The sequence below is a fragment of the Rhodnius prolixus genome, unplaced genomic scaffold (assembly GCF_049639745.1).
Source record: "Rhodnius prolixus isolate KJV_2025 unplaced genomic scaffold, Rpr scaffold_3, whole genome shotgun sequence".
NCBI classification, from domain to species: Eukaryota; Metazoa; Arthropoda; class Insecta; order Hemiptera; family Reduviidae; genus Rhodnius; species Rhodnius prolixus.
This window is the reverse complement of record NW_027411603.1, coordinates 43,497,883-43,512,489: the sequence shown is the minus strand read 5'-3', so window position 1 is coordinate 43,512,489 and position 14,607 is coordinate 43,497,883. Positions and strand designations below refer to the sequence as shown.

The window sequence follows — 14,607 nt, the reverse complement described above, 5'->3', positions numbered from 1 at the left end:
TTCTGTAAATTTGTGGCCGTTCTATATCTCTCTCTGTGAACCACGTATTGGTATGGAATTTGGTTCTCTTATACACTTTGTTTTTCTCAATTATAAACTATATTTATTTTGTGCACAGATCTAAAAATGTAGAAGATATAAAGGGTTGAAAATTTTTTGGGTCATGAAATTCTGTAAAATTTTGGCCGTTCTATATCTCTCTCTGTGAACCACGTATTGGTATGGAATTATTTTTTCTTGTACACTTTGTTTTTCTCAATTATAAACTATAGTTATTTTGTGCACAGATCTAAAAAGGTAGACGATATAAAGGGTTGAAAATTTTTTGGGTCATGAAATTCTGTAAAATTATGGCCGTTCTGTATCTCTCACTGTGAACCACGTATTGATATGGAATTTTGTTCTCTTGTACACTTTGTTTTTCTCAATTATAAACTATAGTTATTTTGTGCACAGATCTATAAATGTAGGAGATATAAAGAGTTGAAAATTTTTTGGGTCATGAAATTCTGTAAAATTATGGCCGTTCTATATCTCCCACTGTGAACCACCTATTGGTATGGAATTTTTTTCTCTTGTACACTTTGTTTTTCTCAATTATATGCTATAGTTATTTTGTGCACAGATCGAAAAAGGTAGAAGATATAAAGAGTTGAAAATTTTTTGGGTCATGAAATTCTGTAAAATTATGGCCGTTCTATATCTCCCACTGTGAACCACCTATTGGTATGGAATTTTTTTCTCTTATAAACTTTGTTTTTCTCAATTATAAACTATAGTTATTTTGTGCACAGATCTAAAAAGGTAGACGATATAAAGGGTTGAAAATTTTTTGGGTCATGAAATTCTGTAAATTTGTGGCCGTTCTATATCTCTCTCTGTGAACCACGTATTGGTATGGAATTTGGTTCTCTTATATACTTTGTTTTTCTCAATTATAAACTATAGTTATTTTGTGCACAGATCTAAAAAGGTAGAAGATATAAAGTGTTGAAAATTTTTTGGGTCATGAAATTCTGTAAATTTGTGGCCGTTCTATATCTCTCTCTGTGAACCACGTATTGTTATGGAATTTGGTTCTCTTATACACTTTGTTTTTCTCAATTATAAACTATAGTTATTTTGTGCACAGATCTAAAAAGGTAGACGATATAAAGGGTTGAAAATTTTTTGGGTCATGAAATTCTGTAAATTTGTGGCCGTTCTATATCTCTCTCTGTGAACCACGTATTGGTATGGAATTTGGTTCTCTTATACACTTTGTTTTTCTCAATTATAAACTATATTTATTTTGTGCACAGATCTAAAAATGTAGAAGATATAAAGGGTTGAAAATTTTTTGGGTCATGAAATTCTGTAAAATTTTGGCCGTTCTATATCTCTCTCTGTGAACCACGTATTGGTATGGAATTATTTTTTCTTGTACACTTTGTTTTTCTCAATTATAAACTATAGTTATTTTGTGCACAGATCTAAAAAGGTAGACGATATAAAGGGTTGAAAATTTTTTGGGTCATGAAATTCTGTAAATTTGTGGCCGTTCTATATCTCTCTCTGTGAACCACGTATTGGTATGGAATTTGGTTCTCTTATACACTTTGTTTTTCTCAATTATAAACTTTAGTTATTTTGTGCACAGATCTAAAAAGGTAGACAATATAGAGGGTTGAAAATTTTTTGGGTCATGAAATTCTGTAAAATTATGGCCGTTCTGTATCTCTCACTGTGAACCACGTATTGATATGGAATTTTGTTCTCTTGTACACTTTGTTTTTCTCAATTATAAACTATAGTTATTTTGTGCACAGATCTAAAAAGGTAGAAGATATAAAGTGTTGAAAATTTTTTGGGTCATGAAATTCTGTAAATTTGTGGCCGTTCTATATCTCTCTCTGTGAACCACGTATTGGTATGGAATTTGGTTCTCTTATACACTTTGTTTTTCTCAATTATAAACTATAGTTATTTTGTGCACAGATCTAAAAAGGTAGACGATATAATGCGTTGAAAATTTTTTGGGTCATGAAATTCTGTAAATTTGTGGCCGTTCTATATCTCTCTCTGTGAACCACGTATTGGTATGGAATTTGGTTCTCTTATACACTTTGTTTTTCTCAATTATAAACTTTAGTTATTTTGTGCACAGATCTAAAAAGGTAGACGATATAAAGGGTTGAAAATTTTTTGGGTCATGAAATTCTGTAAAATTATGGCCGTTCTGTATCTCTCACTGTGAACCACGTATTGATATGGAATTTTGTTCTCTTGTACACTTTGTTTTTCTCAATTATAAACTATAGTTATTTTGTGCACAGATCTATAAATGTAGGAGATATAAAGAGTTGAAAATTTTTTGGGTCATGAAATTCTGTAAAATTATGGCCGTTCTATATCTCCCACTGTGAACCACCTATTGGTATGGAATTTTTTTCTCTTGTACACTTTGTTTTTCTCAATTATATGCTATAGTTATTTTGTGCACAGATCGAAAAAGGTAGAAGATATAAAGAGTTGAAAATTTTTTGGGTCATGAAATTCTGTAAAATTATGGCCGTTCTATATCTCCCACTGTGAACCACCTATTGGTATGGAATTTTTTTCTCTTATAAACTTTGTTTTTCTCAATTATAAACTATAGTTATTTTGTGCACAGATCTAAAAAGGTAGACGATATAAAGGGTTGAAAATTTTTTGGGTCATGAAATTCTGTAAATTTGTGGCCGTTCTATATCTCTCTCTGTGAACCACGTATTGGTATGGAATTTGGTTCTCTTATACACTTTGTTTTTCTCAATTATAAACTATAGTTATTTTGTGCACAGATCTAAAAAGGTAGAAGATATAAAGTGTTGAAAATTTTTTGGGTCATGAAATTCTGTAAATTTGTGGCCGTTCTATATCTCTCTCTGTGAACCACGTATTGTTATGGAATTTGGTTCTCTTATACACTTTGTTTTTCTCAATTATAAACTATAGTTATTTTGTGCACAGATCTAAAAAGGTAGACGATATAATGCGTTGAAAATTTTTTGGGTCATGAAATTCTGTAAATTTGTGGCCGTTCTATATCTCTCTCTGTGAACCACGTATTGGTATGGAATTTGGTTCTCTTATACACTTTGTTTTTCTCAATTATAAACTATATTTATTTTGTGCACAGATCTAAAAATGTAGAAGATATAAAGGGTTGAAAATTTTTTGGGTCATGAAATTCTGTAAAATTTTGGCCGTTCTATATCTCTCTCTGTGAACCACGTATTGGTATGGAATTATTTTTTCTTGTACACTTTGTTTTTCTCAATTATAAACTATAGTTATTTTGTGTTATGATCTAAAAAGGTAGAAGATATAAAGGGTTGAAAGTTTTTTGGGTCATGAAATTCTGTAAAATTATGGCCGTTCTATATCTCCCACTGTAAACCACCTATTGGTATGGAATTTTTTTCTCTTATAAACTTTGTTTTTCTCAATTATAAACTATAGTTATTTTGTGCACAGATCTAAAAATGTAGAAGATATAAAGGGTTGAAAATTTTTTGGGTCATGAAATTCTGTAAAATTTTGGCCGTTCTATATCTCTCTCTGTGAACCACGTATTGGTATGGAATTTTGTTCTCTTGTACACTTTATTTTTCTCAATTATAAACTATAGTTATTTTGTGCACAGATCTAAAAAGGTAGAAGATATAAAGAGTTGAAAATTTTTTGGGTCATGAAATTCTGTAAAATTGTGGCCGTACTATATCTCCCACTGTGAACCACGTATTGATATGGAATTTTGTTCTCTTGTACACTTTGTTTTTCTCAATTACAAACTATAGTTATTTTGTGCACAGATCTATAAATGTAGACGATATAATGGGTTGAAAATTTATTGGGTCATGAAATTTTTTAAAATTATGGCCGTTCTATATCTCCCACTGTGAACCACGTATTGGTATGGAATTTTTTTCTCTTGTACACTTTGTTTTTCTCAATTATAAACTATAGTTATTTTGTGCACAGATCTGAAAAGGTAGAAGATATAAAGAGTTGAAAATTTTTTGGGTCATAAAATTCTGTAAAATTGTGGCCGTACTATATCTCCCACTGTGAACCACGTATTGGTATGGAATTTTTTTCTCCTATAAACTTTGTTTTTTACAATTATAAACTATAGTTATTTTGTGCCCAGATCTAAAAAGGTAGAAGATATAAAGGGTTGAAAATTTTTTAGGTCATGAAATTCTGTAAAATTGTGGCCGTTCTATATCTCCCAATGTGAACCACGTATTGGTATGGTATTTTTTTTTCTTGTACACTTTGTTTTTCTCAATCATAAACTATAGTTATTTTGTGCACAGAACTAAAAAGGTAGAAGATATAAATAGTTGAAAATTTTTTGGGTCATGAAATTCTGTAAAATCGTGGCCGTACTATATCTCCCACTGTGAACCACGTATTGATATGGAATTTTGTTCTCTTGTACACTTTGTTTTTCTCAATTACAAACTATAGTTATTTTGTGCACAGATCTATAAATGTAGACGATATAAAGGGTTGAAAATTTTTTGGGTCATGAAATTTTGTAAAATTATGGCCGTTCTATATCTCTCCCACTGTGAACCACGTATTGATATGGAATTTTGTTCTCTTGTACACTTTGTATTTCTCAATTATAAACTAAAGTTATTTTGTGCACAGATCTATAAATGTAGACGATAAAAAGGGTTGAAAATTTTTTGGGTCATGAAATTTTGTAAAATTATGGCCGTTCTGTATCTCTCACTGTGAACCACGTATTGATATGGAATTTTGTTCTCTTGTACACTTTGTTTTTCTCAATTATAAACTATAGTTATTTTGTGCACAGATCTAAAAAGGTAGAAGATATAAAGAATTGAAAATTTTTTGGGTCATGAAATTTTGTAAAATTATGGCCGTTCTGTATCTCTCACTGTGAACCACGTATTGATATGGAATTTTGTTCTCTTGTACACTTTGTTTTTCTCAATTATAAACTATAGTTATTTTGTGCACAGATCTAAAAAGGTAGACGATATAAAGGTTTGAAAATTTTTTGGGTCATGAAATTCTGTAAAATGGTGGCCGTTCTATATCTCTCTCTGTGAACCACGTATTGGTATGGAATTATTTTTTCTTGTACACTTTGTTTTTCTCAATTATAAACTATAGTTATTTTGTGCACAGATCTAAAAAGGTAGACGATATAAAGGGTTGAAAATTTTTTGGGTCATGAAATTCTGTAAATTTGTGGCCGTTCTATATCTCTCTCTGTGAACCACGTATTGGTATGGAATTTGGTTCTCTTATACACTTTGTTTTTCTCAATTATAAACTTTAGTTATTTTGTGCACAGATCTAAAAAGGTAGACGATATAGAGGGTTGAAAATTTTTTGGGTCATGAAATTCTGTAAAATTATGGCCGTTCTGTATCTCTCACTGTGAACCACGTATTGATATGGAATTTTGTTCTCTTGTACACTTTGTTTTTCTCAATTATAAACTATAGTTATTTTGTGCACAGATCTAAAAAGGTAGAAGATATAAAGTGTTGAAAATTTTTTGGGTCATGAAATTCTGTAAATTTGTGGCCGTTCTATATCTCTCTCTGTGAACCACGTATTGGTATGGAATTTGGTTCTCTTATACACTTTGTTTTTCTCAATTATAAACTATAGTTATTTTGTGCACAGATCTAAAAAGGTAGACGATATAATGCGTTGAAAATTTTTTGGGTTATGAAATTCTGTAAAATTGTGGCCGTTCTATATCTCTCTCTCTGTGAACCACGTATTGGTATGGAATTTGGTTCTCTTATACACTTTGTTTTTCTCAATTATAAACTTTAGTTATTTTGTGCACAGATCTAAAAAGGTAGACGATATAAAGGGTTGAAAATTTTTTGGGTCATGAAATTCTGTAAAATTATGGCCGTTCTGTATCTCTCACTGTGAACCACGTATTGATATGGAATTTTGTTCTCTTGTACACTTTGTTTTTCTCAATTATAAACTATAGTTATTTTGTGCACAGATCTATAAATGTAGGAGATATAAAGAGTTGAAAATTTTTTGGGTCATGAAATTCTGTAAAATTATGGCCGTTCTATATCTCCCACTGTGAACCACCTATTGGTATGGAATTTTTTTCTCTTGTACACTTTGTTTTTCTCAATTATATGCTATAGTTATTTTGTGCACAGATCGAAAAAGGTAGAAGATATAAAGAGTTGAAAATTTTTTGGGTCATGAAATTCTGTAAAATTATGGCCGTTCTATATCTCCCACTGTGAACCACCTATTGGTATGGAATTTTTTTCTCTTATAAACTTTGTTTTTCTCAATTATAAACTATAGTTATTTTGTGCACAGATCTAAAAAGGTAGACGATATAAAGGGTTGAAAATTTTTTGGGTCATGAAATTCTGTAAATTTGTGGCCGTTCTATATCTCTCTCTGTGAACCACGTATTGGTATGGAATTTGGTTCTCTTATACACTTTGTTTTTCTCAATTATAAACTATAGTTATTTTGTGCACAGATCTAAAAAGGTAGAAGATATAAAGTGTTGAAAATTTTTTGGGTCATGAAATTCTGTAAATTTGTGGCCGTTCTATATCTCTCTCTGTGAACCACGTATTGTTATGGAATTTGGTTCTCTTATACACTTTGTTTTTCTCAATTATAAACTATAGTTATTTTGTGCACAGATCTAAAAAGGTAGACGATATAATGCGTTGAAAATTTTTTGGGTCATGAAATTCTGTAAATTTGTGGCCGTTCTATATCTCTCTCTGTGAACCACGTATTGGTATGGAATTTGGTTCTCTTATACACTTTGTTTTTCTCAATTATAAACTATATTTATTTTGTGCACAGATCTAAAAATGTAGAAGATATAAAGGGTTGAAAATTTTTTGGGTCATGAAATTCTGTAAAATTTTGGCCGTTCTATATCTCTCTCTGTGAACCACGTATTGGTATGGAATTATTTTTTCTTGTACACTTTGTTTTTCTCAATTATAAACTATAGTTATTTTGTGCACAGATCTAAAAAGGTAGACGATATAAAGGGTTGAAAATTTTTTGGGTCATGAAATTCTGTAAATTTGTGGCCGTTCTATATCTCTCTCTGTGAACCACGTATTGGTATGGAATTTGGTTCTCTTATACACTTTGTTTTTCTCAATTATAAACTTTAGTTATTTTGTGCACAGATCTAAAAAGGTAGACGATATAGAGGGTTGAAAATTTTTTGGGTCATGAAATTCTGTAAAATTATGGCCGTTCTGTATCTCTCACTGTGAACCACGTATTGATATGGAATTTTGTTCTCTTGTACACTTTGTTTTTCTCAATTATAAACTATAGTTATTTTGTGCACAGATCTAAAAAGGTAGAAGATATAAAGTGTTGAAAATTTTTTGGGTCATGAAATTCTGTAAATTTGTGGCCGTTCTATATCTCTCTCTGTGAACCACGTATTGGTATGGAATTTTGTTCTCTTGTACACTTTGTTTTTCTCAATTATAAACTATAGTTATTTTGTGCACAGATCTAAAAAGGTAGAAGATATAAAGAATTGAAAATTTTTTGGGTTATGAAATTCTGTAAAATTGTGGCCGTACTATATGTCCCACTGTGAACCACGTATTGATATGGAATTTTGTTCTCCTATAAACTTTGTTTTTCTCAATTATGAACTATAGTTATTTTGTGCACAGATCTAAAAAGGTAGAAGATATAAAGGGTTGAAAATTTTTTGGGTCATGAAATTCTGTAAAATTATGGCCGTTCTATATCTCCCAATGTGAACCACGTATTGGTATGGAATTTTTTTTTCTTGTACACTTTGTTTTTCTCAATTATAAACTATAGTTATTTTGTGCACAGAACTAAAAAGGTAGAAGATATAAATAGTTGAAAATTTTTTGGGTCATGAAATTCTGTAAAATTATGGCCGTACTATATCTCCCACTGTGAACCACGTATTGATATGGAATTTTGTTCTCTTGTACACTTTGTTTTTCTCAATTACAAACTATAGTTATTTTATGCACAGATCTATAAATGTAGACGATATAAAGGGTTGAAAATTTTTTGGGTCATGAAATTCTGTAAAATTATGGCGGTTCTGTATCTCTCACTGTGAACCACGTTTTGATATTGAATTTTGTTCTCTTATATACTTTGATTTTCTCAATTATATACTATAGTTATTTTGTGCACAGATCTAAAAAGGTAGAAGATATAAAGAATTGAAAATTTTTTGGGTTATGAAATTCTGTAAAATTGTGGCCGTACTATATGTCCCACTGTGAACCACGTATTGATATGGAATTTTGTTCTCCTATAAACTTTGTTTTTCTCAATTATGAACTATAGTTATTTTTTGCACAGATCTAAAAAGGTAGAAGATATAAAGGGTTGAAAATTTTTTGGGTCATGAAATTCTGTAAAATTATGGCCGTTCTATATCTCCCAATGTGAACCACGTATTGGTATGGAATTTTTTTTTCTTGTACACTTTGTTTTTCTCAATTATAAACTATAGTTATTTTGTGCACAGAACTAAAAAGGTAGAAGATATAAATAGTTGAAAATTTTTTGGGTCATGAAATTCTGTAAAATTATGGCCGTACTATATCTCCCACTGTGAACCACGTATTGATATGGAATTTTGTTCTCTTGTACACTTTGTTTTTCTCAATTACAAACTATAGTTATTTTATGCACAGATCTATAAATGTAGACGATATAAAGGGTTGAAAATTTTTTGGGTCATGAAATTCTGTAAAATTATGGCGGTTCTGTATCTCTCACTGTGAACCACGTTTTGATATTGAATTTTGTTCTCTTATATACTTTGATTTTCTCAATTATATACTATAGTTATTTTGTGCACAGATCTAAAAAGGTAGAAGATATACCATTCGTATCCTAAAGCTTGCTCTTAATTTTCCTTTATGGAAAATAACTTTACCAAGTGAATGCTTTTGACGTTCAGATGGGATATACTTATCCATTATAAGCTGTATTTCACGGGTTATATTTACTTTCTCGTTTATACCTCTAATTTGTATTCAATTCTACTTTAAAATAATTTTTAATTTGAAAAAAAATATTTTGTTGTAAGCATGAAAATAAATCTTTCCAATTCTTTCTTTTCAAAAGCTTATTTTGAGTTTTTTCTATCTTAGGAAATTCAGTATGAAGCTCTTCGATATATGACTGGTGAATGCAATTACGGCGGAAGAGTTACGGATGACTGGGATCGAAGAACTTTGTCCACCATATTAAGACAATTTTATTGCCCAGAAATTTTAGTTGAGGAGCCGATGTATTATTTTGATGATTCTAGTAAGTATAAATTGAATTTCGTGATAAAATTTAATGATATTCATTTCTTTCCGTTATACTTTCATTGATGAATTATTTTTATTTACAGAATTGTATTATGCACCAAAATCAATTTTCTATGATCTAATTCTTGAATACGTGAAAGGCTTGCCACTTACAACACACCCATCTGTATTTGGAATGCATGCTAACGCTGATATAATGAAAGATAAACAGGAAACATCACTTATGTTTGCTAGTACCCTGCTAACTCTGGTAATTAATCATTTTCATTATTTGTATGAATGTTAAATTTTCTGCAACAACCTATATGATGTTCAAAACTTTATTGTACTAGACAATGTAAACTAGATAATGTAAGGGACTGCGACAGCTTTCAATCTATGGGTGGCAGCTTAGAATTTTATGAATTGCACGGAAATTTTACAGAACAATGTATTTAATCAATATGGAAATAACAAATGATTACGTTAATGAACTAACACTTTTTTTGTAAAACTTCAGTTGAAAATAATTGCGAAATCACTCAGTTATTTGAGATACATACGTTATTCTAGCAACAATAGATTATCTTTAAGTTTAATACGCTATTATAAAAATATAAACTTTATGTTATAAAAACTATAAAAAAAAATCTATGCTTCCCGCACCATGAAAAGTGAAAAGGGGGATAGTAACAGCCACTAGGGCTATTATTATTATTTTTTTTTTACAACATTGGTTCTCCATCTTTATATTGTATCATATTGACGGAATATATATAATGAACATTCAAAATTATAAAAAAATTTGAAGTATAAAAAAAGTAGTTGAAGAAAGTCCTGTACAGGTTCACCCAGATTTGCTGTATTCTCAGAGCCTGTCGAAAAAATGATCTTAAACATAAAATCTATTTAATTAATCTAAATTTAATTTAATCTAATTTGTTAATTAATTAATCTAAATAGTTTAATATATTGGATCTATTTACATGTAGTTTAATCTAAACGGTCATATACTACATTTGATTATTTTCTTTTTTTCTTGCAATCAGGAACTTCGACCCGTGAGTATAATTCCTTCAGTTCAGAAGCATTATACTTAAATATTCCTTTAACTGAATATTCTTTGAGAATTACTTTCTTTAAACTTATATCCATTTAGTTATTTCTTTTGAACATAAGCTTTAAAACTTGCCATTTTTTATTTTATCTGTGATATAAATTAATATATATTTTATTAATGCTGCTATATGTAAAGGATAAGTGGGAAAAACATCTCCTGGTAAGCCTTTAAACTATTTTTCTCTTTTTTTAACAATTAAACAAACATTAAGAACCAAAGATAATGCTTAATATCTTATTAGTCTGTTTTGTCCATAATTTTCTATATTAAACAAATTTATTGTCCAAATTGCGGTCCAAAACCGCAGTCAGGCAAATTGCTTAGGCTGAGGAGAGTGTATCTTCCATACGAAGGTGATGTATCGTATTTTGGCCGAGAGCTTCATCTTCTGAGGATTCTTTATGTTTCTTGCGATAGGGTGATCTGGTACATCAGATTTTGTTTCTTAGTCAATTTCGCTAGACTTGTCTATAATTTTACACATTCTTTTCAGATTTTCAGATTTATGATTTTTTCAAAATATAGTTCTTTTTTTTTGGTTTTAGAGAGTTTAAATAATTCGTTTTAATTTTTATCCGCGAGTTATACCTTAATTTTATCTTTACTAAAAGGTTTTTATTTATTTTTATTTAATATTTCTAACATTCTTTAATACTACTTCTCTTTAATTCTTCAAATATGAGTCATTTATTGTCAGTATTTCAAATATAATTCATTTATTGTGAACAATCTCTTGCCATTACTAAAAATACTTTCTTTTTTTTATTTTATTTACAAATGCTTGTTAGGGACAAATAATTATGATTGCTTTAAAACAAACAATAATTTTTTTTTTTTGTACATAAGTAAAACCGCCTCTAAATGATTTTTTATTTTTTATTTGAGGCGCATCAACATCTAAGGTCATTGATGCCTGGAGCCTTCTCAAGGCTCCGTCGGTCATTCTCTTACTGTCCATCATCGAAAGAGAATGCAGTGGCTTAAGAAAAATAAACGTCTAGGTTTGCAGCCGTGACCTCTTGTCACCAACTAAGTTTATTCCTTTCCTTTATGATTTTTTTAAAACTTTTTGGGGCCCTTCTTTCACTACCTATCCATTTGTATCAATGTATTTTTTATCAATTTGTCCACAGTTCCAGTAAAGAAATTATTATCATTTGAAATTTATTATATAATAAATATTTTTGCTTTTAATAATAATTAAAAAAAATAAAAGAAAAAAATGAAAATGTTTGACCTTCCTGACTTCTTTATTACAGGACCCTGGTCAAACATGATCAATAAAAAAAAGTGTAGGATTTTATAAAGGCAAATCCCAAATGTCAGTTATTAGTGGAAGTAATCAAATTTTTATCCTTTAAAACAAAAACGCAGTATTGCATCACTTGAAACATTTCAATTAAAATTTATCTTTTTTAATTAGTCAATTATTTATGCGAAATACTTTAATACAGGATTCAGCTAAAGGAAGTTCATCTGGTGAAAGTACTGACACAGTTGTTTATGAGGTGGCTGCTGATATTTTGCGAAAGCTGCCGCCAGATTTTGATTTGGTAACTGCGTTAGAAAAATATCCTACATCTTACAGTCAGTCCATGAATACTGTACTTGTTCAGGAAATGGGAAGATTCAACGAATTATTGTCAGTCATTCGTTCTAGCCTAAAAAATTTACAGAAAGCAATTAAAGGTAGTTATCTCTACATTTCTTGAAACATATTACTTTTTTTCTTTTTTCAGCAATAAAGGATTTGTCTGCATTGGTGATCTTATGTAGTGGATTTTTTTTATCCTATTTTAAATCTATTTCGAGATAGAAATTATGTTTTTAAAATATTAAAAAATGTTTATTTATTAGGAAAAATTGTTATGTCGTTTGTATTGGAAGAAGTTTACAAAAGTGTAGTAACTGGAAGAATTCCAGCAATGTGGGCTGGAAAGTCTTATCCATCTTTGAAACCTTTAGGAAGCTACATTAATGACTTCCTGGAGAGGTTGCAGTTCTTGCAGGTAATTTTAGTTTGTCTAACATACGATACATCAGCAATATTAAGCACTAATTTGCTGTTGCATTTGAGGGACCTGTTCATGCTCTTAAAAGGTACAATTTAATAAAAGAATTAATCTTATAATCAAATCCTTCTAATCAAGAAATCTGACCAATTCTTTAATTTTATTGATCATGCTATAAATACTTATCACTGCATATTTTAATGCAAATATTTATTTATGTGCCCAACATGAAACTGAGCTTTAAAAAAACTTTTTTTTTTAATTATGACCAAATTTGGGATAGAAACGAGATATAAAATTTGTCAATTACATTCTCATTTGTTTTAAAGTGACCTTTGAAAAAAAGTTTCAAGTTGCATCTGTTCAAGAGCATGTACAAATAAATTTCCAAAATGAAAGCTTTAGGCCAAAACAGTTTTGAAATATGCAAAATATAAAGAAAGTCGTTTGAGCTAAATTAAAAAAATACCCTTAAATTTGAAAGAAAATTTTCAGTAAGGACAGGCTTTTTTACTCGAGCGATAAATGGTTTGGAGTTGCATCTCCATGCCTCACGGAATAAAGTAGATTGTAAAAGAAGAAATCATTTATTTTAACTCAATTTTTTTTTCATGAAAGCGTACTTTTTTGCCAGGTTGTTATATATAACCATATTTCCATTCTTTTCGTACCACTTACGCTTTTCTGACTGTTTTGGAGTTTCAAGTATTTTTATGAACCTTAATATTGTTATAGGGCTGAGAAGTAGAAATACATGTTCGATAAAAATTATCAATTAAAAAAAAATATATATATACTATATACACTCATATACTATATATCTTTTAAAGTAATACGATTGACATTTCAGAGATGGTATGATAGAGGTTCTCCAATTATTTATTGGTTGTCTGGATTTTACTTCACCCAAGCGTTTTTGACTGGCGTTCAGCAAAATTTCGCGCGAAAATATAAAATTCCAATCGATCATCTTACTTTTGATTTTATTGTAAGTTAATTTTTTCTTCGGATGGAAGTACTTAACATTTTTTTTAAATTTAATAAATATTATACAAGTGCTCGCTAAATATAAATTTATTTTAAGAAGTATCTTTTGTCTTTAAATTAGGTACTAAGTAATGAAACATTTACAAGTGCTCCTGAAGATGGAGCTTATGTACACGGTTTATTCCTTGAAGGAGCAAGTTTCAACAGAGAAGAAATGGTTCTTGATGAGTCTTTTCCAAAAAAATTATACGATACAATTCCAGTTGTAAGTTTGTTTGCAATTTTATGTAAGGTGATCTCTGCCTTTGATTTCAATTAAATGCTCACTGCGGTCAGATATTTTGCGCTTCTACTGAGTAGAATGCGTCTAATATAAATGCCAACGGCTATTATTATTTTAGTTTTACTTTCTGTCAAACTTTCAGATATTGTTGAAACCATTGAGGAAAAATGAACTGGAAGTTGGCCAGAGATATTTATGTCCTTTGTACAAAACAACTGAAAGACGAGGTGTACTTTCAACTACTGGGCATTCAACCAATTTCGTAATTGCCATGTTACTTCCTTCCAAGAATACTGAAAAGCATTGGGTGTTGAGAGGTTGTGCTATGGTTTGTCAGCTGCCTCAGTGATAATTTTATTGGCATAAAAAGAATTTTGTGAAGCAACATTGAAATAAAAGGAGTTTTCCGAAGAAACTTTAATCAAGAAAATCATTTATTTCATTAGGTCTTTCTTTTAAATTATACCGTGTCACGATCGACAAATTTTCATTACAGTATATTTGTTTTAAATTACGTTTTTCAAATTATACAAAAATTTAATTTCTTTTAAAATTCCATTAGAATGTAGTACAGGACTTATGATGGTCAGACTGGTCTATTCATTTTTATTTCATTTCTCTTCAACTTTATTGTATACTACTTTCACCTGTTGTGTTTTGATGAAGTGTTATTTATTCCAGATGCTGCAATTTCTTTCATTTTTATGGACTGTGGATTCTGCAGCGATGGCTAAATTGTCGGAACTAGATTCTAATCCCAGCTAAAGATAATTGATTTCTAAAGTAAAACTTTGATGTTTAAATACATTTTCATTTACCTTAAAATCCCTCACCTCTCTCACACTCACTCAGGCCATC

General features: G+C 29.9%; 1 protein-coding gene across 2 annotated transcripts in view; it reads left to right on the top strand.

Moving 5' to 3' along the window:
* LOC141452930 (dynein axonemal heavy chain 7-like) overlaps nt 1-14,163 on the top strand; it is a 73,682-nt gene extending 59,519 nt beyond the window's left edge. Inside the window, exons 59-65 of one of the 2 annotated variants that reach the window (XM_074125501.1) lie at nt 9,204-9,363; nt 9,452-9,618; nt 11,922-12,156; nt 12,325-12,476; nt 13,330-13,467; nt 13,588-13,731; nt 13,892-14,163. In XM_074125501.1, coding sequence (XP_073981602.1) covers nt 9,204-9,363; nt 9,452-9,618; nt 11,922-12,156; nt 12,325-12,476; nt 13,330-13,467; nt 13,588-13,731; nt 13,892-14,098 — 1,203 coding nt within the window. In that variant the 3' untranslated portion in view covers nt 14,099-14,163. Of the gene's footprint in view, nt 1-9,203; nt 9,364-9,451; nt 9,619-11,921; nt 12,157-12,324; nt 12,477-13,329; nt 13,468-13,587; nt 13,732-13,891 lie in introns of those variants that run through there. The other variant, XM_074125502.1, reaches the window with a different exon arrangement.
* Nucleotides 14,164-14,607: the final 444 nt, after the last annotated feature.